The sequence below is a fragment of the Apus apus genome, chromosome 17 (genome assembly GCF_020740795.1).
Source record: "Apus apus isolate bApuApu2 chromosome 17, bApuApu2.pri.cur, whole genome shotgun sequence".
In the NCBI taxonomy this organism is placed as follows: Eukaryota; Metazoa; Chordata; class Aves; order Apodiformes; family Apodidae; genus Apus; species Apus apus.
This window is the reverse complement of record NC_067298.1, coordinates 6,241,050-6,265,934: the sequence shown is the minus strand read 5'-3', so window position 1 is coordinate 6,265,934 and position 24,885 is coordinate 6,241,050. Positions and strand designations below refer to the sequence as shown.

Genomic DNA, 24,885 nt, shown 5'->3' with positions numbered 1-24,885 from the left:
GGAGGTCTGGATGGACCAGCTGGTCCCAGTGCAGGTTAATGCCTCGGGGTGATTAAAGGGCTTTAATCCCCTGGGAAGGGCAAAGGGGGGGAGGGATGAGGTTCTAATCTGTGTCTGCTGGTCTGGCTGGAGGGCAGCAGCTCTCCTGGGAGAAGCCCAAGTCTGGAGCCTCCTACTTCCTCCCTACCCCCTTGGGACAAGCAGCCCCTGCCCAGGATGAGGTGTGATGCCATGGGCTGAGCTGCCCCTGTGGGGGCAGAAGTGGGAGCACTGGGGGGGAAGGGTGGGTCCTGAGAGAGTATTTTGTATCTTTGCCTGGTCCGAGCAGCCTGGGGGACTTGCTTCCCTGTGGAAACCCTGGTTGAGACCTGCTGGGACCTCCCCCCCAGCCCAGGGGAGGGCTGTGGGTCTGGGACAGACCCCACTTTGTTTTGGGTTGCCAGGGTGAAGGTTTTTCCCAGGCACCCGTGAAGGCAGGGAGTGTGCTGGCGTTGCCGGGGGACCCGGGATGCCAAGCAGGAAGCTGGCAGCTCCAGAGCAACCATTCCTGGACAGGGAACTGTGGTGGTGACAGGGAAGGCAGCACAGTTTCACTGTATCCCCCTTGACCCTGCCAGCACAGCTTTAATGAAATAGTTTTTCCCACCTTGGTCACTTTTTAGTGGAGCAAATCCCACCCCAGCTATGTCTCTCCTGCCAGTCTGACCTTGCTCCTCTGGCAGGGGGGTGAAAGGCTGCAGGGAAGGAGCACAGAGCCAGCAGTTCACCCAGCAGGTCCTGCAGATCTTGTCCTCGGGGGACAAAATCCATTCATGCCTGCAGCAGGTGACGAAGAGCACAAGGATTAGTGGCCCTCATCATGGTAATCCCAGCTGGAAGTAGAGTTGCTCTTCAGTTTATTACCCCACAAAGCTTTGGCTCCAAATAAAGCCACACTAAATACTTGTTTAAAATACACTGTTCCCATGCTTGGTTTTAATGTTCGTCACAGGAATTATGTATTTAAATGAACTAAAAATGGAAAACTAGAACCCCCAGGCATTACAAATACAGGCAGAGCAACACTAAACATTTCAGAGTCTACCAACTGCAGACAAAAACACCCCTGGGCAAATCTGAAAGCTATTATCTGATGCTTTGTAATTGGAACAAATAATTTCTTGTCTAGAATTAGCCATTATGGCTGCTTTTACAGTGGGAAAACAGGCAGGAACGTCTGTTATCCTCCTTACCTTCTGTCCTCTCCTCTTACAAAGCTTCCCTGCTGAGGAGAATGTGCTGCATAGGGCAGGAAAGGCCAGGCTAAATAGCTGCATTAAAAACTCTGTCCAGGGGGAGTCAGGCAAGTGCCTCCTCTGCAGCAGATCTCGGGTACAGCACAGCAGAGGCAGCCTGGCTGGCTCCTGCCTAAGTCCTGAGCTACTTGAAGAAGCAGGGACCAGTCTGTCTTCTTTCAGTTGTGTTCTCCTGGTAAAATGAAGTGCAATGTCCCATCATGGAGGTTTTCAGGTCCAAAGCACAGGTCTAAAACTCACAGGGTTGTGCCTCAGCAGCCTCTTGCAGGTCCCCTTTTCTGTTGTGATCCTGGGGAGGCTCTGCTCTAGTCTTGGTCAGTTGGTATCAATCATTTTCATCACGTTAACTTGCCCTTTGCTTGTGCTCACCCAGACCGCAGCAGTACAACCCAGCCCAGGACACAGGGTTCAAAGGTCTCTGGGGTCCTTCACAGCTTCTATCCACCCCTTCAGCAGCCAAAGCCAGCAGCTGAGCCCTGCTGCTCCCAGATGGTGCTTGGGTACCTCATCTTTGCCAATTTTTTTATTCAAGAGAAAACAGACTGAGCCACCAGCACCCTGAGACTGACTCTGTCAAACTGATGAATCTGGCTCTAAGGCAGGAGAAAGAGGAACAGTGGGTGCTGCTTGTCCAGAAACTGGCAGCATCAGGATTCAATTAATTGCTGGTGATTTTAGGCTCTGCTGGAACAGTGTGTTAGTTACAGTGACTCCCAGTCAAGGCTGTGAATTAGTGGCTGTTTTCCAGGTCCAAATTTCAGGCAGTATTCCTAGCTGCTGCAACAATGTGCAAAGTTCACAAGATGACAAAGTAACCCAAGAAGACAGATGAGAAGAGTCAAGTGCAGTGCTGGCTCACTGGTGTCCTCCACACGCTGTGTCCAGCTCCTCCCTGGAAGCCAGGCCCCTGTCTGGATGTGTCTGTCAGGTCTCCAGCACTTCATCTGGCAGCTTCACTTCAGTGTAGCTCTTCTCCTCCACGTGGTTTGTCTGTTCAAGGAGCCACCATTTCTCCTGGTCACTGACATCCAGCCTCAGTGTCACCTCTTGGAAAACACTGTTCACAGCAACCTGGGTCACACAGATGAAAAACAGCTCAGTCAAGAGGGCAAATTGCTCACGTTCTCTATGAAGAGGATGGGTTATTACAGCACCTCCTTAAAATGAAGCTTTTTGAACATGCAGATACTGGGTTCATTTTCCTGACCAATCTTTGCCTCAAATTTAGTGATCCCCAGGTTTTTCACTCCTGCAAAAGAAACCAGAAAGAGAAGTCCTTCTATGACCTGCTCAGCTGCCACACCTACAAAGGCAGGGGACTCCAGTTTCTGGGGCAGATGGATTCCTTACTGCCCTGTCTGTATCACTGGGAATATCTGCTTCTAGATCACATCCCAACTGCACTCTCTGTGCCTTGAGCCACCCTTACCATAGGACATCATCATCAGAGTTGCCTCCTTGCCAAACCCTCTGCCTCGGTAGCTGGGCTCTGAAAGAGACAGCCACAGAAGTCAGCATCCAGTGAAAAGAGACAAATCAGCCAGCCCAGGCACTTCAGAAGAGACTGTGACCTGGACCAGCAAAGGCTGCTGATCGGGGCTGCGCAGCTGTGGTAACGCCATGACAATTAAAAGCTGCTGTATGTAACATCTGCCCACAGCTGGCTTCAGCCACGGTGACAGAGGTTGAAGCTTGGAAGCAGAACCTGACCTGCAATCATAATTTCAATCTCTCCCAAGGTGGGGTCCTCAGGGTCAGTGAGGAAGAGGTTGACATCTCCCACCATGCAGTCCTGATCCGTGCGCCCCTGCCCGCACCACCGCTCCGTGTCCAGCACGATGAAGGTGCACTCTGGGGAAAGCAAAAGCAGCAGCATTTTCAGGGCACACTGAGAATTCCTCACAAATTGCTGAAGGATGACATGAAAAGCACGCAACAGACAGAGGAACAACACTTTCCACGTGTTCACAGTGAGGAAGAGCTAATAATTGGGCTCTCCACACCAAGTGTTCCTGCTCCCTTCCCTGGAAACGTTAAGAAATATTTTGAAGAGCCTGTTGTGAGGGTGATTCAGACACCAGGACTAGAAACTGCCTCTTGAAGGAGTATGAAAACTTCCATCCCATGACTGAAGTCTTCCTGCCTTGTCTCACTCAGCAGCCAGTTGGGCAAAGAGCTGTTTGGTGCACAAGAGACCTGGTGATTCACGTAGTCTGTCTTATTTTGGCTTTTAATGTCAGCTAAGACAAATGCTCCAGAGTGAGGTCTTTGCCAGCCTCAGTATTTTGCAGCTCACTATGTTTCTACCAGGCTTTTATGGGCAGTGATTAATTACCTGGTAGGACAGCCAGGAAACCAATACAGTCATAGAATCATAGAGTGAATCATAGAATGGTTTGAGTTAGAAGGGACCTTAAAGATCATCAGGATCCACCCTCCCTGCTATGAGCAGGGACACCTCCCACCAGACCAGGCTGCACAAGCCTCATCCAACCTGGCCTTGAACACCTCCAGGGAGGGGGCATCAACCTGGGCAACCTGTTCCAGTGCCTTCCTACCCTCATGGTGAAGAATTTCTTCCTGATGTCTAACCTAGATCTCCCCTCTTTCCACCCCTCAACCAGGTAATTATAGAGTAATTCAAGAAAAAAATTGCAAGAAAAAAAGTACAACCCCCTGCCACCTTTTCATGATGACCAGGCCTGGGGAGCGTTGACTGTGCAGGGACACATAAATCACTGCAACCTTTGAAATACTGCATAAAAAAGGACACCCACAGCCACACAGATTCTCTGCTTCACTGGGCATGAACCAGCCCTACCAGAAAGCTCCTGTTGCGGGTCTCATCTGCTTCAGGAAGGCGTACCCAGTCACCGGGAGCTCTCAGCCTACTGTGGGTCCTTTACCAAGGCAGAAGGGACCTGCCCAGCACTCCCACCCACCCTGAGGATAGTTTGGAGGCCCTCACTGTCTGCGTCGTCCCGCCAGCTGCGCTGCATCTCGTACTCCTGCGGCAGGCTGAGCGGCTCCGAGGCGGTCAGGCGCTGCAGCTCCTCCGACTGCATCCACTCGTGGTACCTGGCAAAGGGACCCAGAACCAGGGCACCGCCTCAGCTGCAGCACTGCAGCTGGATTTCCACAGCTGCTCCACGAAACCAGGGCTGGAAACACCAGCCTGGCACTGATGGTGACCGAAAAGTATCCCCAAGGTAGTTTGAAGTCGCCCTTCTCTCCCTTCTCTAACCCAGGAACTGGTGCTCTCTGTGGGAATTTGGTGAGTTTGCCCCTCCCGTGCCTTTGCTTGAAGAGTGCCTGATGCAAACCTGATGTTTTAAAAACAACTGAGCATCTGCACGTTTCATCCCGACTAAAACTGACGCAGCATCTCCTGGGCACTGACAAAAAGACTTAATACTAGCACCTCTGAGGCTGCAGCTGCCCAGGTCAGCATTTTACAAACTCCATGCACGTCTCTTCCGATTTATCAAATGTCCAGCTGGCTTTACACACGGAAGTTTTGCTCTTCCAGTGTTATTAGGGAAAGACACCAGTGAACAAGAGAACTGTTGGTGGTGACACTCACAACCAGGTGTCTCCCCCTCTGTGGGCGCACAGTGGCACGGCTGAAGCTCTCTCTGCCGCCAGGCCTGCCAGGGATGTCTGCTGGAGGGCAAAACTGACTGCCTTGCTAGCAGTGCTCCTTCTGCCGTGCGGTCCCCAGGGGGAGGAGGGCCCGGCGGCTACAGGCAGCCCCCTTCCCGAACACCACGCTGCCCTCCAACAGAGCAGCCGCACCAGCCCGTGCAAGAGCTTGAGGGCAGGACACGAAGCACCTACCGGGGCACGTGTGCAGAGGTGTAGGGCACCAGGGTCACCCTCTGTCCTTGCAGCACCGTGTTCTGGTTGATCTTCATGGCTTCAGCCCCGAGGGAGAACCAGCCGCCCACTCCGTGTCTCCGGGATGAGCCCTCGGGAGCCAGCGGGGGCCGCGCCCTGGGGAAGGACAGGCCCCGGCTCACGCCAACCCCCGCACGGCAGCTCCCCGCAACCCCCTCCCACCCACGGCAGGCCCAGCAGCGGGGTCTGACGGGGGATGGGGGCCTCGGGGAGCCCCACGGCTGAGGAGAGATGGGGCCTGAGAGGGGGTTCGGGACCGCGGGGATCCCGGGGCCGAGGGGGGGGGGACCGGGGCTGAGGGGGCCCGGGAGCGGGACCCGCCCTTCTGCGCATGCGCGCGCAGCCGGCCCCGCCCACCCGCGGGGGGAGGGGTCACGTGCGCGGAAGGCTTCCCCGGCGGCGCATGCGCGGGCGGCGCCCCGCGAGGGGAGGGGCGGGGCCGCCGGTGAGAGGGGAGGGGGGGCCGGGAACCGGGGGGGGGCCCGGGAGCGGGTCCGGGGGGTCCTGCCCGGGGTCCTGCCGGGGGTCCTGCCGGGGGCCGTGCGGGGCAGGCCCGCGGAGCGCTGCGGGTGCGGGGCGGCGGTGAGCTGGCGCGGCAAGGGCCCGGCGCGGGGCTCTGGGGGTCGCCGGGGGGTGGGTTTCCCCCGGGGGGCGAAGGCAGGCCCCGAGGGGGCCGGGAAGCGGCAGCGCCGGGGGCTCCGGAGGCCCCGGTGGGCTCCGGGCCTTGGGGGTTGGGTCCCCTCCCCGCGGGCCGGGCCCTCCGCTCGGCCCTGCTGCTTCCGCGGGGTGTCTGCAGCGTGGGTTGGGTGCCCGGGGCCGGGGTCTGTTGTCCGGGAAGGTGTTTGGCCTCTCCGGTGTGGCTGCCGGGAGCTGTGCCTGCTCCTCAGAGCTGCTCTCGGCTCGTGCGGGCGGTGCTGGTGACTGTCCCTCTCGGGATGGCTGAGGGGCAGCGTCTGTCCGAGTCCGAGGGCTTTGGCACAGCTCTTGAACAATTCAGCTCATTGTTCGTTGGCTCTGAAACCTCTCAGAAAGCTGGGGTTCTCCCTTCCCCCTGGAGTCCTTCTAAGGCAACGTGCAGTTCCCCAAAAGGTCCCTTCCAGCCCCACACATGATGCTTTGGAAACCTTGGTGGGTGTAGCCAAACATCTCCATTTCTGTTGTCAGCCCAGCATTTTAATTTGGCTGTTTATTCCTGTCTCTGAGAGGCTGCAGGCTGGTTTTTACTGCTTTGGCTTGCAGGAGGCACGTGCTGCAGGAGCAGCAGTGGGATGAGATCATCCTCCAGGCAGGCATTCTTCCTCTTGAGGTTTTAGTGTCTGAAATGGCCCCCCCGGGTTGTTTGGAGAAGGTGAAGTTTCCTCATGGTGTGCTTGTGGAAGGGCAGGGCCTTCTGGTTACTTGTAAACTAGTTGAACAGGTACAAGAACTTTTCAAGTAGAGCATTGAAACAAGTATTGCTGGTGGGTGGGGGATGCCTGTCCAAAGTGCAGGGTCCTGCTGGAATCCCCTTTTGTTCATGTGGCAGAAGACCCATGTGTAAAAGCTGACTCGTGAGCTTCTCCTCTTTCCAACAGCACTAACACAACCTGATGATGTTTCCCCAGGTTAAGGGCAATAGAAGCTGAAAAGCCCCTCCTTGCTCTGCTCTGAACCTCCCTACCATCTTCACCATGGCTGGTGGCATCACTGACACAGGAGAGCTTTACTCTCCCTATGTAAGTACAGCTCTTTGTGGCTTTGCTCACAGATCTTTTCAAAATCCTCTTCTCTCAGCTCAAACCAGGGCATGTTGTCGTTTCCTGCCTCCCCACAGACATAACCTCAGTGTTTCCAGGGAGAATGGAGATCAGGGGGTACTTAAAAATGCTTAGCACTTGTAGTTGTTGGGGTTTTTTTACATCACACATCATTTTATATAATGTGAAGAGATGATGTCTGCTTAAGGTGTAGTTCTAAAAGTGTTAAAAAGAGCTTCATATCCCATACCAATTCCTGCACCTTTTACCCACTCTTCTTATATGTTCTTAATGTTTTCATCAGCCCACATGCAATTGGCATGAACAGGGGAAGTTTGTGACACTGAAACTACCCCACTTTGCTTCTCTTTTTCTTGAATTTATATAGCATTTTCCTCTGAATTTCTTAGTTTACTTATTGGCAGCTGTTGTAGTAATTTGCTTCAGGCCACTTCACTTAAAATTAGTAATGAAGATATTTCTTCCTTGTAATGTGGTGTCCTGAGAAGCTGCAGAGCCAAATTACTGGTTTCCTCTGTTACTGGAAATACTGGTTTTCATAGCCACAAGTGTTCATACAGAGTCAGCTCCTAAAACCAGTAACTTTATAAACATCTTCTATTTTTTTTTCTCAAGTGAACTTGCTAAACATACAACCAGTCCTGAAACCTGTGTTTTGGCTTTCAAGTGCTTTAAAACTTTCATCTCCATGTTAATGATTGAATTTAGAAGAACTGGATATTAAGCTGGAGAAATAGGTCACAACTGAGAAAATGGAGAACAAGGCAGTAACTGGGACATCTGGACCTTCTGTGTTGTTAAGTTAGTGTTGCATGAGTTGCCTAGAGTCTAACCTTAAAGGCTGTGACTCCTCTCTCTTTCAGGATGTCTAGCCAAGCTAAACACACCATTCTCATCCCTGCTTGACCAGGGGAAGTGTAGGGTCCTGCACCTGGGGAGGAAGAACCCCAAGCACCAGTGTAGGTTGGGGGTGGATCTGCTGGAAGGCAGGTCTGAGGAGAAGGATCTGGGAGTCCTGGTAGACAGTAAATGATCCATGAGCCAGCAATGTGCCCTTGTGGCCAAAAGGGCCAGTGGATTCCTGGGGTGCATAAGGAAGGAAGAGTGTGACCAATAGGCTGAGGGAGGTCATTCTCCCTCTCTTCCCTGGTGAGACCACGTCTGAAGAACTGGGTTCAGTTCTGGGCTCCCCTGTTCAAGAGAAACAGGGAACTCCTGCAGAGAGTCCCGTGGAGGGCACCAGAGGTGACTGGGGAATTGGAAAATCTACCTGATGAGGAAAGGCTGAGAGAGCTGGGACTCTAGACTGCAGAAGAGAAGGCTGAGGGGAGACCTTATTCATGCCTGTCAGTATCTAAAGGGTGGGTACAAGGAGGATGGAGCCAGGCTCTTCACAGTAGTTCCCAGGGACAGGATGAGGGGCAACGGGCACAAGCTGGAACATGGGAAGTTTCATTGAAATATGAGGAAAAACTTCTTTACCCTGAGGGTGACAGAGCCCTGGGACAGCCTGCCCAGGGAGGGTGTGGAGTCCCCTTCTCTGGGGACCCACCTGGATGCAGTCTTGGGTAATGTGCTCTGGGTGAGCCTGCTTTAGCAGGGGAGTGAGACTAGATGGTCTCTAGAGGTCCCTTCCAACTGACAATTGTGTGATTCTGTAACCAAAGTCAAGGAGGTTTTTTTTTTCAAGAGGGTTTTTACAAGAGTCCTTCACTGAAGAGTGAGTCATGGCCCTGGGCACTTGAGTTGTGCTGGGGGAACAACAGCTCTGTCAGCTGAATGAAAAGAACTTCCCTTCAAGCTGCAATGGTTGATTATTTTTATTATTTATTTAAATTTTTAGGCCTTCTGAGAGACCCATCAAAAGATGAATTGGCTTTGCTTATGTCAGGGAATGTAGGGCAGGAGAGCTCACGGTGTCTCTGGGGAATGGTTCTCCTGCTATTAATTGCTCCACACCCAGAAGAGTGTACTGGGACTGAGTTTTTTACTGGCTTTCCTTTGGAGAGATTCTGGCCTGTATTAAAAAAAACCCAAACAACAACTTTGGGGCAATTTTTGATCTTGAGTTCAGCTAAATTTATAGTCAGGAACATCCTCTCCAGGTGCACAGTTATCTTTTACTGCTGGCCACAAAAAAAAAAAAGCTCATTGCCAGAGAGGATAAAATCCTTCATCCCTTCTTCAGAGTGTGCTCAGCTGCTTGCTGGTAAAATGTCAAGCAGGCTTTGAGTTAAAATTATAATTGGTTACTTCCTGCTTGACTAAGAATAAAGAACAAGAGATTTTGAAAGGTAAGTTATGTACGTAGTCATAACTGCTGAGGTTCAGGTCAGAAAATAAGGAGAGACCTAAAACACACATTCTAGACCCTTCTGCTGGGTTTGAAAACAAACAAAAAGCTCATGTGCTTTTTAACTTCAGAAGCTAGAAAGAAAAGAAAAAAAAATTTTAAAAGAATTAGAAAAATGGGGGGAATACCATTGTGCTGACATTCCCTTTGTTTTCTTTAGTTATCAATCCCTTCCTAAATGCATTTCCAGCATGGGCTGTTCCCACCCTGCTCGCTCAGAAAAATTGCTCTCTCTGTTTGAACTAGTACATATGTGAAGTGTCTTGGGTGTCTGTGGCACAGCTGCAGGCTCTCACCTGGGATGATGTGGATGATTGCAGGTTGGTCTGGTTTACATGTTCAACCTCATCGTGGGGACAGGAGCTCTAACCATGCCCAAGGCTTTTGCGACAGCAGGGTGGCTCGTCAGCCTGGTTCTCCTCATGTTCCTGGGATTTATGAGGTAGGACATGAGTTTGTGTCTCTGAGAGGCTGGGGTTTCAGTTGGGTGGGGCTGTAAGGGCAGTGCTAAACTTCTGCGGCTTCTCTGAGTGATCTGTCCCTCTGTGCTTGAGCATTGGTCTCTGCAGTTGTGCTGCCTCTGGACCTTATTTCTGCCTGCCAGCAGTGTGGAGGCTGTATCCCTTCTCCTGACTGATGGGCAAGATGTTTTCTCCAGTCCAGAGTGTGCTGGGACCTTTCTCCCAGCTTCCTTTTTGACACTGTGGGTCCATCCTGCACTGGCCTCTCTCACAGATCCGTTCCCCAGACACTGGCCAGGTTACAGGTGTCATTTCTCTGCCATGTGCTGTTGCTTTGGCTTTCTCTTTGGCTTTTGGCAATGCCTTGGGCAGCTGCAAGAGTGTCAAGAAAACAAATTACTGTATACCCAGGCCCATCTTATTCCCCTCCCCATATTTGCTGCTCAAGACCCTGGAGCTGGTCTCCTGATTTTCGTGCTGGCTCTCCATGAGGTTCTGCCCAGATGTCTCCCTGCTGGAGCAGCAGGTGGAGCTGAAGGCTGTTGATACATCACTGATGTCCAGGTCATTACTAATAGAATTGCTATCTTCTGACAGGCCGTGAATCCCTACTTCCTTCTTGCTTGGTTTTACAATAAGATAAAACAAAATTCCCTCTTGCTGTTTGTAAGAATGGAATTTAGAAGTTCCTTTTTTGGTCAGTAACCAGCTCTGTCAGCCCAAATGTGCCTTTGGTTTGGAGGTTGTGCTTTTCAGATCTGTGAGGTGCTGCTGCACAGAGGTACTGTGTGGTCAGTACTGGCTGTAGTCATGCTTGTAAGTTCCCCACCTGAAAGCTCTGTGCTGCAAAGGCTTGATAAGCCATAAACTGAGAGTAGCAACAACTGGGAGCTTTGGAAGATACATTAGATGAAAAGTTTAAATTCAGTGTTTGAAACTCAACACCAGCAGACAGTCCTTCAAGGTCAGCAGAAGAGCACAAGCCTTCAAACCTGCAAACCAAAACTGCACTGGATTAAGCTAAGAAGACAACAGCTCCAAGTGCTAGATGCCTCAGGAGCTGCGTTGCCCTGTTGATTTTGTTCTGGTGCTTGTGACTTCCTCATGCCCCCTGGGAATCCTGCAGTGCAAGAAGAGTCTTGTTGGAAACCTCCAGATAGAGCTACTTTCTTTTATTCTTGCAAAGCTCATCTCTCATTTCAGCCTCCTAAGTGAGTCCAGTTCCTGAAGCAGTAAGAAACCACTTTAAAGCCTTAAGTAGGATTGATTTGAGGTGTTTTATTGTGTTGGTTTTTTTTCATCGTAGGACTGTTTTTAGCTGAGATAATGCTTTTCCTTCCATCAGTGGCTCTCACTGCTTTCCTGGACAGCTTTTCTCCTGGGCTCCAGCAGAGTGTACTTGCATGCAGGTGTCATCTGCTCCTTGGTCTTGTATTGCTGATTTGCTTCTGATGCCATTTGTAAGATTCTTTAAGGGCTCACAGGCCCTAACAGTTAAGCTTCAGAATAGTGCTGTGTTCATCATCCTTCAAAAGAGGAAGGAAGCTTGCTTTCTAACAAAGGGGAAGTCCTCTTCCATTCTTTGAGACACAGATGCACTGGGAAGATGTCTTCCAGATACCTAAAGTGTCTTCTTATGCCTGAAGGCATGTTATATTTTACTGCATTTTGTGGTTTGCTTGAACACTTCAATCTCAAGAACAGGAGGAAGCTGCAAACTCAGCTGAAACACTAATAAAAACTCAGTGCATGTGGGGAGCTGGTGAAAGGGCTGGTTTGGGTTGTTTGTTTGCTCCTACAGATGAGAAGAGTTCTCCATCTCCCTTCAGTGACAGTTCTTGACCATTATTGCTATCCATTGAATTTCTCTCTCTAGTTATATGACTACAACCTTCGTGGTGGAAGCCATGGCTGCTGCAAATGCCCAGCTGCAGTGGAAGAGGATGGAAAAGCACAAGGTTTGTGTGGGGTTTCATTTTCCTCCTCTTCTTTTATCCTGTAGGACTTGCCTGAGATTCTTCTGCATCTTTGCCTTGCCTCATTAGTAACTCTGAGGGAATAAATTTCTACTGTGCTTAACTTTGCCATATAAAATATGGCTGTTAGTTCCCTGTGGGGTTGCTCATTAAATACAGGATTTTCTGTTCCTGTTCTGAAAAATTTCATGTGCTGTTCACATCTCTTACTGACTGTGCTCCCCTTGCCCAGAAGCACATCTTGGTGAATGTGGAGAGGTGGCAGCCAATATATTGGTGCCATTTGGAGTGTGCTGAGGTCTGTAAATCCTTGCTGATCTCGGGTTGTTTAATCAGGACAGGCTGGAATGTCCTTGCTGTCTTCAGGCTGTATCCCAGGGAGTGAACAGTGCTGAAGTATGTCCTTGCTATAGAACTTGTGGTGTTTCTGGAGCAGTGTGAGGCATAAATGTTTGCGCTGATTTACATCCTTGCCTGTATGTTAGTGGGCTGGGATCAGGAGCTACAGCTGTCTGCTCTCCCTGTCTGTGATTGGATATTTTTTTTTCTGCTAGTTCTGCAACCCTGCAGATCTGATGGAAGTTTCTAACTTCCTTGTGCCACGTATCGCTAGGTGAATTGGGCACTGTTGCTGTGTACATGACCTAGACTAGGACAGCAGAGCCTGTCACTCTCTTCAGCCTGCTCTGCTAGTGCCCTCTTCTGCTCTCCACAGCATCCCAAGCTTGGGCCAAGGCCTCTCTGGGATTGCCTTTGCTTGCATGTCCTGCCAGTCCAGCTTGGGACCTGCCTTTGAGTTCCTGAAAGTCAGACAAGGACACTGGTGGTGCCACAGCCTGTACTGTGGGGAGCAGCCATCTCAGCAGTGCTCTGATCTTTCAGGAGGATGATGAAGATGAGGATTCTTCTTCTGGAGTATCTGACAGTGACGTTCTCCTCCAAGACGGCTACGAGCGCGCAGAGACACGACCCATCCTGTCAGTTCGTGAGTACCCACTTGGTGCTTTCACTGCATCCTCTTCTCTGCAGTGTCCTAGTGGGCTCCAGCAAGTGAGGCTGGACTCTTCTGTCCATTTCACCCTTAATTCCATGTGCTTACCTCCTAAAGTCCTTAACACTTGCAAGATAAGACTCATTGAGAATTCATTTCACCTTCTGCTGTCTGATAAAGATCTTCTCCTTTTAGGTCACTTAGAAGAGAACATCTTTCTTTGAAAACACTTTTAAACTAACTTCAGCAGAGTAATTGGACCAGTGACTCTGCAGCTGTGGAGTTGTACATACTGTCCTTCAAACTGTTGCTAGAGCTTCCTGAGTGTCTTCAAATAGTCTGAGTTTATTGCAGGGACTGATAGAAACACTCCTTGTTTTCAACTTGCAGAGAGACGTGGCTCACCCAATATTTTTGAAATCACTGAGAGAGTGGAAATGGGCCAGATGGCTTCAATGTTCTTCAATAAAGGTAGGTGATTCACCTTTCCAAAAGTCCTTCTGGATGCTCCTGCATGTTGTGTGTGTGGCTTGTCCTTAAGTTTGTGTGCTTCTCAGTGTGGGTTTTCATCTGAAGTTTTTGATGATTCCACCTAAAAGTGTTGTTCCTTCTTTCTGTGGCCTGTATCCATTCCCCTGTGTGGTGTTCCTGCAAAGTATAGTATGTATATACAGGCCAGGTGGGCTGGAACCTGTGGAAAGGGGAGGGTGCTGTGGTTGTAGCAGAACTAGCAAAAATGCTGCAGGTTACAGGCCCAGTTTCTTGACAGATTAGTGTGAGTCGGTGCCTTTTCTGACTGCCCTTAACCTGAACTGCATCTGTTCTCTGATCTTCACTGTCTAGAATAGTAGAGCCCAGCTGGAGTACTTGCTCCCTAGTTCCACCTTGGTTATAAGATTTAAGAATAGTAGGTTTGGGCTTCCCTGAACTTCCCCATGAGTATCAGTCTGAAGGAGCAAGACTTCTGGGGAGAGCTGCTGAGATCTGTGTGTGTCTGGGGAGTCACCCAGAGAGCTGCTGGGAAGTGAACTGCTGAAAGGGTCCCTGGTGTGCATATGATGAGCATCAGCCTTGTCTTTTTGCTTTTAAATATCTCTCATAAGCCAGGGAACAAACTTGTAACCATACTGCAGTAAAGCCATACCCTTTGCTGCATGCAGTAGAAATGCAAGCTACAATGTCAGCTACTCTGAAACTTGCAAAACAGTGCATTTTAAATGCTGTGCAGAGGTAGAAAACCACCAGACACCATGGCTGTGCAGTTTCAAGCCTGTCAGGCCCCATTTCTTGTGGAAAGTGACATTTTCTCTTGTTCACTGGCTGCCTTACAGAGAGTGATATGCTGGTTTTTTCCACTCCATTTCTGCAGCTTTATGCCAATGTGAGACTGTTGCCTCTGAAGGACAGCTGGGCTTAAGGAGTGAAGATTCTTTGAACTATATGATTGATGATTTTAATATCCAATCCAAAAAAAGCCCTTTTTTTAATTTCCCTGCATATGTCTTCTGGGCCTTTGTAGATTTCAATTACTGGGGACTATCAAAATAATCCACCTTGGATCAGGCTGATGCTGTAATAGTCATAGAAGAGGAGAAGTGATGTGAATGTGGGTTGGAGTCTCAGAAACATCTTGGTCTTAGTCTTGCCTGTAGCTCTGGCTTGCTCTGGCTTTAAGCAAGTTTTCTTGCCCATGTGGTTTGCCATGTGTGAAACACAGCGGACACTTCCCTGTCTCTCCATCATCTTCTGGGGATTAATACTTGGGAAGTGCTTTGAGAGCAAGCACCACGTAGGAAGGCTGGCAGTACTGCTGAGGATGCAGCTGTAGAGCTTCAGGGGATCACGGGAGGCAGAGTGCTCCCATCAGCAAGTTGCAGAGGGCCCCTGCTTTGCATGTGCTTCAGATGAGGAGCTGGAAACAGCCCCTCCAACGCCAGCCCGTTGCCTTCTGGACCTCTCTGGTCCTTGCTGCTGCTCAGCCAGGAGAGGGTGCTGGAAATACACGTCCTCTCCCATCAGGCACTGAGTACACTTCCTAGCGAAGTGATATAAACTGCTTCGTACTCTAAACCTTAATCCCTCTTCTTAACGGTGCTTTAGCCAGAGTTATCTGATTTCTGTGTTAGGGATCTTCCCCCTCCTCCCCCCTCCCAGACCTACTCAGCCCAGTGCAAAGGGATGACCCTGCAGGGAGGCAGCTGGAGCAGCTGCAGATCATGGCTGGAAGCAACTCGTGACTTGCAGATGAGAGGAGAGGTGCACACAGCCAAGAGTCTGGGGCAGCTGTAACTCATTTACTGCTTCCCTTTCCTCTGTGCTCAGCACTGGGGCTCCATCCTCATACTGTTGCCCTCGTTCAGAGGCACCCTCTGGTCTGCTGAGTGGTTGCAGAGAGGAGACAATTCCCTCCCTCTGCAGATCCTTGCTGAAGTGCTTCCTTCCGAGGGTTGCACAGAAAGGCTGTCAATAAGAGCAGTTGCTCAGTGACCAGTCACTGCTGCCTAGGGCTGAGGAACTGGGCCACACTTGGGAATTCCTGGCTCCAAGCACCAGCCTTTGCAGTTTCACAGCTATTAAGTGTCTGGGTGGGTTTTTGCACATGATACATGCACTGTGGATCCAAACCCAAGGTGTCTAAGGGCTTCACTGGCTTAAGAAGGAAGGCTGGTGAAAGTTTTGCAATAGACCTCAAAGCCTCTGATTTCTAGTGAGTTCTCTCTTCCTTTCTCTTGACTGATTTTTAGTTTCAGCAATCTGACAGGAGTTGTCTGCAGCCCTGGGAGGTGAGCTGGGGATAAATCTCCACTTCAGACTGTCTGCTTTCTTAAAGGCAGCTGCCTTAGATTTAGGCTGTGAAGGATCTGTGTGCTCTTTTGAAAGAGCTGGCTCTGAAGGAATGCTTTTTATTTATTTATTTATTTATTTTATTTGCAACATTGGGTGTTTCCTTCTGAGCCTGAGCAATCATTTATTGCAATAACAGACTCTGGGCAGATCTGTCATACTGTTTCCCTACAGGAAACTATTGATTATTTTTTTTTTCCAGTTTTGTGTCCAGTAATGAAGGTATTGATCAGAGAAGGGCAGTAGCAGTTTATAAAAGAACTGAGTCCAAAGTCTTCCTGCCTTTGAGAGGATGAGTTTGTCACCTCGGCTTCCCACAGACAGAGAAGCTGGCACTGGAATGGGGGTGTAGTGTGTGCTGGTGGGTACCTGCTGGTGCTGCTGTGGCTTTGCTGGTCATGTTAGCCTTATTTGGGGAGGCAGCTGAGGCCTGAGATCAGTATCACATCCCCCAAAAACATCTGAGTCTGCCTAGTCCTGTGCTTAGTGTGTCTTGCAGCTTCTGTCCTATGTCAAGATATTTGTTATCATCTTCAACCTTTTTTAATGGGAAATTGGAGAGAACCAGTAGGTGGCTTGTTGCCATCTTTAGAACAATGCAGAGACTCCTTAGCTGTGAAGCCATCTTAGATCTTTCACAGAGGAAGAAAACAAGGGGAGAACTATATGAAACGATCTGACAGTTTCTGTAAGATCTCCATTAGTCTTTTAAGACAAACTAGGAACATGTCTCATGTACTGGCTTGGTGTGCTGCTTTACAGAAGCGGGGAAGTTTTCTTGCTGCTTTCCCAATACAGCCTCTTTTTTAGGAATGTTTTATGCTAAGTGGGCACAGCATATTGAATAATTTATTTAAATGAAGAATGCCTATTAGTGTTTCCTGACATCCAGAGATCCAGGGGCAGTGTGATAGCAGGACATAGTAAAACTTTGGGGCTTGCAAGCACCCTAGAGACATTAGTCTGCATTCCAGCAGTAATGCTGTCCTTGTTTGGTAGTTGTCACCTGCAAGACTTGGAGAGGTGAATCCATTTGCCCAAGCTGCATTAGGATTCATCATCAGGTGGCACCACAATTTGAAAGTATGGGCAGCTTCCTTGAGCTGTTTTCCTTCAATGTCAGCTTCCTCAATGAAACAGAACTGAGCCTTTTGGGTTTTTTTTGTAGCTCACCTGTTTCTAAACTAAAATATGTTCCAACTTGTTTTTTGCTGTTGAGACTTAAACTGACCTGCTCTGAAGAGAAGAATCCCAGGGTCTCATCGAGCACGTCTTTATCCCTGCAGATTTTGGCCCTTTACAGCAGTGTTTTGTTGTGCCCCAGTAAAGCTGTTCTGTGCACCCAATTAACTTGTGTAAGGCAAGGGCAGGATTTAGAAGAACAAACCACCCAAGGGAACAGTATGGGGCAGGAACCGGGTGCACTGGCAGCAGGGTGTGAAGAGAGCTGCAGAAACAGAGTTTTAAAGCTTTGCAGCTTTAAACCTTGGCCCAAGTTGCTGAGGGCCAGGAATCTCCCAAAGCAGCTCCATTTCAGCCCTGTGGAACCTGAGCTCTGTGGGGCCAAGTCCCTAATGTGACAGTCCTGGAGGTTTGCAAGCAGAGGGTTTGGAATTGGCAGAGACTAAAAGTATCTTCTCTCCTCACTTCACTGTTCATCGAGCTGCGCTCACACCGAGTCTCTGAGCATCAGCCAGAAGTTTGCTTGTGGCTGCTCCGTGTTGACAGCTTCATCTGGCAGGTGGCTTAGGTGAGACCTGTTGGTCTGGACCAGCAACTGGAGGATGGGCTCAAGTTAGAGGACCTAGTGTCAGGGCCAGGTGCTGAAGGAGGCAGGGCTGAACTCTGAGGCACCTTATGTCCTGTTCCTGTGCTGTGGCCAAGTTCCCTAAGCTGCTGCTGTGACCCATGGGTGGAGTTTGCTGCAGAAAGAAGTATGGATGCAAATGGTGATTTCTTTTTGAGAACTTGAAAAAGTTTTGTGTTTTGAAGTGCAGAGTTTAGAGTCCGTGTGTCCTCTACTGCCTCTCTACAATATTTCCTTTTCCTGCAGTGGGTGTCAACCTCTTCTATTTCTGCATAATTATCTACCTCTACGGAGACCTGGCAATCTATGCAGCAGCTGTACCAGTCTCTCTCATGCAGGTGACCTGGTGAGTGTGCTTACTGCTGTGGGGCTGTGTGCTAAGAGAGAAGGGAGCAGGCTTTTGGATTTGATAGGGTGATAAGTCTGACTGGGATCAGCTCTACTTTCTGAAGAATGGAGTGGAGAAGTGACTCAAGGACAGCTCATCACTGGTGGGTGGGAAGGTGATGTTGTTTTGTATTCCCCACCAAAGGGCCTGCTGCCTGCCTGAAAAGTAGCTGACCTGATTTCAGATGAGTCCTCAAGTGTGATGTACTTGCAGACATGGGACTTGTTGCTCTATAGTTTGATTGCAATACCCTGTGCAATATTTTTAGCTTCTCTGTCTCTTTGGGTAAGAGCTGAGTGGTGTGATGTTACATGGACTTAGCTCTGGACTGAGACCAGTTTCTTTCTCAAAGAAACAGATAATGAAGAAGATTGGTTTGATCAAATCTAGGTTTGAACTCAGGACTTGGAAATGGAAAACTTCAGTGATCCATATATGACCTCAACTTCCTAACTTGATGACCAAATGACCAAACTTGCAAATAGCTGCAGGCAATTATATAATTTGTCTTTCAGTGTATGGCACTCAGTGACTTGCTCTGTTACACAGCCTGGAAAGTATAAGAAAGTAGGGTGCTCAGGGAGGGAGAGGAGGAATGGACACTTCAGGTCTCTGATCATTATTCTTTCTTGAATGCAGGAGCAGGGAGGACATCTGCTAGGAGTTAATGACTGCCTTTTGTTTCTCCCTCCTTTCCCAGCAGTGCCACTGGCAACCATTCCTGCAGCGTTGGAGATAGCACAAAGTATAATGATACTGACAAGTGCTGGGGGCCGATTCGAAGGATTGATGCTTACAGACTCTACCTGGTGAGTTTCTGAAACTGGGATGCCCCTTATTTCCATTTAAACTTTGCTTCTCCTGGATAGGGATGTTTGTTTGTTTGTTTTGTTGTTTTTTTTTCTGTAGAGATAATGTGGTTCAAGTGAACAACAGAGGTGTGAAGCTTTCAGTAACAGAGGTGTGAAGCTTTCTGTTCAGTCTGACCTTTTTGGCCAAATAGCCCCTCTCTGTTCTTGCTTTCATAGCTGTGTTTTAATTTGGTGGCCATCAGAACCATCTTGATGGTTTGGAGTTTCAGCAGAGTTCTGTCCTTCATGTTGTGTAGTTTATATGGTTAAGCAGGTGATATGTCCATGCCAAAGGGGAGTGGTTGTTTATTGTGGGTTTTTTTTCCAGTGGGTGGCTGCATAATTGTTGCTTTGAGGTAATTGCTGTCAATAGACTGGAGTATATTAAGCTCTCTTGAGTGCATTCTTTATGGGAATCAAATTGTTTATGCTGCAGGAGAATCTTTTTTTGAGAGATGATGGAAACATTGCACTTAAACACCATCCAGTGCTATATGCTGCTTTAGTAATAGCTTTCTGTCTAGTTGAGGATGGTCTATGGCATCTATTACTGTGTTGTTGTTCTGCTGGGAAACCAAGGTTCCTCCCAGAGGATGATCCACGGCTGCTCTTGAGCCTGGGGAGGGCTGAGCACTCCTAGCTGCAGACAGATGTCAGTGGGGCAGAATGAGAAGAGGGAGGCATGGAAGTGCTGCATAGCATGGCTTCTTTTAAGAATCTCAGTGAGAATTTGAAGAAGAAAAAAAAAGAGTGAAGGCAGCAGTATGTGTGCAGAGAAATCAGGGGTGAGGACTATTTGAAGCAATTTTGCAGTTTAGTACATTTCGGACCTGCAGTGAATCACATCCCTGAGTGCACTTGTTCCAGGATTATTGCAAAAGTAAGAGCCAGGCCTCAGAAACATTAGTGACTGCCAAATCCTAGTTAATTATTTAAGAGAAATATTATTGCTTTTTTAAATTGTCTTCGTCTGTTTCTTTAAAACTTCCAGAAGATTGAAGATTTCCTTCCTGAATTTCAATAACTCTCCCTGACCCAGCAGAAGGAGCTAGTCAGAAAAGGCAGACATGCATTAATTACTGCCTGCATTTCTCAGATATTATGTCCATAATTCATGAAGGTAATTGTTGTTAGGACGTGAAAAATTAAAAAATTAAGACTATGTAAGCACTAGGCTTGCTGTCTGTGTACATAACTCTCAGAGGAGCTTTTCCCTCTGTTTGTCTCCTCTTGTGGATTTGGAGAATAAATATCTGCAAAGTCTTTGGCAGTGGTTAATCCTTCCCTGCTCAGTAATTAAGATGAGGGTTTCACTGCTTTTCCCTGCTCCCCTTTAGAAGTAGGGAAGGATGGTTTGTGGGAGAACATGCCAGTGTGTGGTGGGTTACTGGGAGGTGGGGGACCCACAGTCACTGTGTTCAGGAGACAGGGTGGTGGCAACATTAGCTCTGAGTTTGGGGTTTTTGTGAAGGGCTTTAATATTTCCTTCTGGATGAGTATGGGCATAAACTGGGACTTGTTCCACCTCTAGCTCTGCTGGTCCCACTCCCTGCTTGATCTGTGTGTTTTTATTCTTCAGAAAACAAAAAAGATGACTGCCCTAGAGAGGGAGAAGAAATGTAATAATTTATAAAACATGCAGACCCACAGCTCTGGCACTGTCTTCAGTGCCTCTGAAGGGACTGTGCTTGTTGATATTTTTTCCTCTTGTCCTGTTAGCAGTGTGGACAGCTAGTGACCTGTAGTTAAAGCTCTTAAGTTTTCTGATAGAAACCCGGGGATAGGAGGGCAGGGATGGGAAGTCATTTGATTGAAGCAAAAAAATGTAGTAGCAAACACTGTGATCATCTCTACAAATTTTGTCCAAGCTTCTTGTGTATGAAACTGGAGTCTTGAACATGCAAAAAAGCTGAAACCTGCTTCTCTGAAGAGGAAACGACAAAACAAAAGGGAGGAGGGGTGAGCAAAACTGTCTTCTTGGTCCCAGGGGATCATACCTTGCTCCGTGTTCTTGACTTTTCCTTTTTTGAATACTTGCTTGTTGGAATAATTCAGGTTCCACGTTTCAGTCTATTTTTGCAGGCTAAGTTCCCCTGTGGCAAGGGGACAGATGGACACCGCGATCCCAAAAGAAAGCAGCTGAGTTTTTGGATCAGCCGTTTTGTCCTAGATGCCTGCCTTTAGTTTTCTTACCTTATCTTAGTGCTGTATTTAGGTTTAAGTGACTTTTAGGGAGCAAGATAGGTGGATGGAACTGGAACCTTTTGCCCATGCCAGTGAAGCAGATCTCTGCGTGTAGTGCTATATTTCTTACTCTGTGTGTGGTCCCACAGAAAGCCTTTTTTGGAGTACCAGGAGAAATAATCTATTTGAGGTTTTCTGGGAAAATGGTGCCAATGGGAGCTCTCTTGTGCCAAGTACCACCAGCCTGCCAAAGATCTGTGCTGCCTCCCTCCTGTCGACTTTCTCTCCCAAGTCTTCTTTTCAACAAAAATCATTGCAAACATTGACTCTTTGAGCTTGGGGGTAGAAAGGGAAATAATGACTGTTGTAAAAATCCTATTTCACGGTTTATTGTCCAAAAAGGCCTCTGGAAGCTACCTCTGCTCTGATCACTGTCAATGGAAGCTGAAAATGATGTACATAATGAGAATATTTAGACAGATTAAATCCTTCTCTTGAGACTTGCTTGTCTGAGCAGCATCTTTATTGCTACTCCAAAAATTCACACCTAAGTGTGACTGCAGTCTTCAGAGACCACTAGGCCCCTATTAACCTTTGTCTGAACAAATGATTATTTTGCTTCTTGTTTGTAAATTGCCTTGGAAAAATAAAGGCTTGCGAAGTAAATGAGTGAAGGCAAGGGTGGGAAATACTGAAATCATCTTCTGCTTCTGTCCCATCACTCGCTGTTAATGTTTGCTTCCTCTTTGTGACTGTAGGAGTGACAGGAGGTTTGGAAGGTGAGCCTTGCTGTGCTGTTGCACACCCGCAAGGGCCAGACCATGCTGGGCAGATGGGCTGGAAGAGAGGCACGTGTTAGGTGGCCCTGCGACCTTGTTGAAGCAAGCATTGATCATGGCTAAAGCAGATCGATGGCTTTCTATCTTCACTTCAGATCTGTCACCACACTGTCATGTCCTCGGCAGCTGAAGTGACTCCCAAGTCCCTTGGCTGTCTCGCTGGCAGTGCTAAGGACAGGGTCGAGTTCTCTCAGCACTGAATTCACATTTCAATGCAGTCGTTCTCCTGCTTTCTGTAAGGTCAGCTGGACACCTGCGTAGGCTGCGGGGAAGCGGCTGCAGATTTAAGTTTCACATCTCCCCTCATAGCACTTCCTTGTCTTTCTGTTCCAGTGATGGAGGAATCTGACACGATAGTCCCAGTTTCTAGAAAGCAGATACCAAGATTAAAAAAGATTAAACCCCGGGGCTCAGCAGCCATTCAGTGTGTCTGATCCAAAACGCATCCATGACCTGGCAAACGGTGCTTGTCCTCTGCACCAGAGCAGCTGCTGGAGCTAAAACCTCTGCTCTCATCTCAGCCCCCCTCTTCTGGCAGCGCGGGCCGCGTTGTGTTCCTGTGATGGAAAGGAGAGGGATTAAATTCTCAGGGGAAGCCATACGCCTTTCAGAAGAGACACTGGCACGGGTACTCCTGGTAGCCTGGCTCCGCGGCACGTCAGAGCCACCGGGTTCATCTGTTCTGTCTGAGTCTCCGTTGGTTTTGTAGCCGGGCGGGAAGGGGCCGCGGCCTCCGCCCGCGCCGCTCGCAGATGCTGCGGCACCGCGGGCAGCCCAGCGGGCGCGGGCCGAGCGGGGATGGCAGCACAGATGGTTTAATGGAGATTATCCCGGTTGGAAGCGTGCTTGTGCAGGGAATGCAATGAGCGGGGCTTGCCAGGCGCTCGCTGTCCCCCTTCAGGAGGGGACAATGTCACCCCAGCCCGACGCTCTGATCAGAATACTCGGCCACCAGCGCGAGGCCGTGCAAGGGGGGTGAGGAGGTGGTCTGAGGACACATCCAATTGCTCGGTGCCAGCAGAACTTAATCGGGAGATGTGAAGGCTGAACTGATGAGTCTTGATGTGGATCCTGTCTGCCTGGGCGCGGGGCTGCCCACCCAGCCCTCCTCGGGTGCAGGCTGGAGCGCCCGGCTCTGCCGCTGCGGTACGTGCTCTGCCTCCCTGCTCAGCTCTGCTGCTTCCTGGCTGCACCCTGTGTGTGTCTGCATCTGCACCCTCTGCTCTGGGTGAAGGTACTTGTGGTTCTTGCTGTCAGAACAGATCTTTCCAGATACATCTTCCGGCACCAGGACAGTTTTATCAGCTTGTTCAGTGCAGGGGACTCTTGTGGCCTCTCTGTCCATGGGTGCTTTCTAGCCTCGGTGGGCTTGTTTTGGGGGTTGTTTCATTTTTTCACCTCCCAGCAGTGATATGAGGGGAGGCCTCCTGGCAGTGCTTGAACATCCATGCTTGATCTAAGTTGTCTCTTGCCATCTGGGAGCTGGAGAAACAGAGCTGGAGCAGTGCTGCAAGCAGAGTGCTGCTTCCAAGGACACCTGGCTTTGCTTCGCTTGTTCCCTTTGCAGCAAGTGCTTTTCCTCTGCCTTACCTTCCTCAGCTGTGCCCTGCAGCAGCATCCAGTACTAAATGTGTCACAGATTCTATCTCTTGGGTATTCATTCTTACAGATCTCAGTGTCTAGAGACCTTGAGAACCAGCAGTGGAGAAGGTAGCTGCTTCAGTGGCAGGTGGCTGGAGCAGGGAGGGTTGATTTCACAGCACATCAATCAGAAAGGTTTGGAGTGCTTGCCCTGGGCTCCCAGGGTGAGCCAGAGGAAAAGGAAAGAAAGCTGAGAGAAGTTTACCTTGCTGGGGTGAAGGCACCATCTTGTTAAAATAAATTGCTTAAACTGTAGCATAGTTACATTCCAGGTGACCCCAGCTTACAGTGAGAATGCTGCAGGACTGGAGCACTTTTGCCATGTCACCCTGCATATCCTATAAGCAGTTACTAATGGTAAGGCCTTCTTGCCAAAGATACTACATTGTATTCCCTACTACAAATGCCCTGATGTGTTTTATGATGATACTGATATAGAAACAAAGGTACAAAAAAGGTGGCTGCTACTTCTCTGCATAATGCAGTTCTGAAAGCCTTCAAAATAAGGAAGAGCCTCTCAAGGGACCAGAATATTAAGCCATTTCTTTCAGGCACCTGAGTTTTGAGACACTGCTGTGGCAGCAGAGGAATTAGTGCTGCATTAAGCATAAATATCAATGGCCATAACTGTTTGTTACAGGTGCCTCTGAAATACAGCTTGACTTGGCTAACAGCCCAGTCTCAGGAGCTGATTGGAGTCTTCTCATGCCTCTCATCTAGTCAGCTTCCAAAAAGTAAGGTCAGTTTAAGTTGCTGCTTTGCTCTCAAGTGGCTGAAGAAGGACTGGAGCCAAGTTTGTTTAAAATAAATGGTGCCTGGATGTGGGATGGGAAGGCAATTCTCAGCTTTTTTTTTTTTTAATTGTGAAACTAATGTGGTTGAAATTGGCACATAACCTTGTTAATACGGCATAAATCCTGCCTCCCTCATCCTGGTCCCTTCTTCTGTGGGCTTGTCAATAAATTCTCTTGATTGCTCACTCATCATATGCCTGTGACAGGTAAACTAGCTCTTCTGGAGTTTCCCACTCCCTTTGTATTTCCTGTTGCAGAGGGAACTTCAGATAATAACTGGCCCTGTGAGTAAGAGTTTTTTCCTGACCTGGCAGGAGGAAAGGTAAAAGGAGTGCAGGGTTGTGAAAGGGGAATATAAACTTGTTGTATTGGTGACCCAGGAGCTGCAGTTCAGCTTCTGCTGTGTGATTTGTCTTGCTTTCCTTGTAACTGACTGAGTAAAAGAACATTTTGAGTAAAAGAAGCATCAGCCAGAAGACAGGCCTCCCTGCTGCCAGGGCTGGGGAGGAGTGAGCCTTTGGTACTGAAGCAACTTCAAGACTGTGGATTGAAGCAACTAAGTCTAAAGGATTAGCTTGTGTCTTTTCACAGGAAAATCAATAGTGCAGGGGACTGGAATGTGTTTTCTGTACAGAGCTGTTTGTTCACTTCCCAATGAGAAGTGTCTTTCTTTCCTTAAGTGGAGCTTGGGTTATGCTGTCGCTTGGACACTAAGCTTTTCTAAAGAGCCAGTCCTTCCCCCTGCTATCTCCAGCTGGCTGCCAAGGGCTGTGCTGCTGGTTGTTTGTCTGGCCAGGTGTGCTACAG

At 48.9% G+C, this 24,885-nt stretch overlaps 2 protein-coding genes across 6 annotated transcripts in view; one reads left to right on the top strand and one right to left on the bottom strand.

Moving 5' to 3' along the window:
* Nucleotides 1-942: 942 nt before the first annotated feature.
* On the bottom strand, nt 943-5,501 carry NAT9 (N-acetyltransferase 9 (putative)). The gene is made up of 6 exons (XM_051634808.1): nt 5,133-5,501; nt 4,264-4,373; nt 3,006-3,146; nt 2,725-2,784; nt 2,450-2,544; nt 943-2,366 (listed from the first exon to the last, which is right to left on the bottom strand). Exons 1-6 carry the CDS (start codon nt 5,207-5,209, stop codon nt 2,220-2,222), a joined length of 630 nt encoding a protein of 209 aa, XP_051490768.1. The 5' UTR covers nt 5,210-5,501; the 3' UTR covers nt 943-2,219.
* Nucleotides 5,502-5,603: 102 nt separating this feature from the next.
* Nucleotides 5,604-24,885, top strand: part of TMEM104 (transmembrane protein 104) — a 44,435-nt gene continuing 25,153 nt past the window's right edge. Inside the window, exons 1-8 of one of the 5 annotated variants that reach the window (XM_051634924.1) lie at nt 5,604-5,637; nt 6,797-6,907; nt 9,623-9,744; nt 11,640-11,721; nt 12,622-12,724; nt 13,121-13,201; nt 17,628-17,727; nt 18,470-18,578. In XM_051634924.1, the coding sequence (XP_051490884.1) occupies nt 6,863-6,907; nt 9,623-9,744; nt 11,640-11,721; nt 12,622-12,724; nt 13,121-13,201; nt 17,628-17,727; nt 18,470-18,578 (642 nt within the window). In that variant the 5' untranslated portion in view covers nt 5,604-5,637; nt 6,797-6,862. Of the gene's footprint in view, nt 5,638-5,686; nt 5,775-6,118; nt 6,610-6,658; nt 6,908-9,622; nt 9,745-11,639; nt 11,722-12,621; nt 12,725-13,120; nt 13,202-17,627; nt 17,728-18,469; nt 18,579-24,885 lie in introns of those variants that run through there. The other 4 variants (XM_051634925.1, XM_051634923.1, XM_051634927.1 and 1 more) reach the window with 4 other exon arrangements.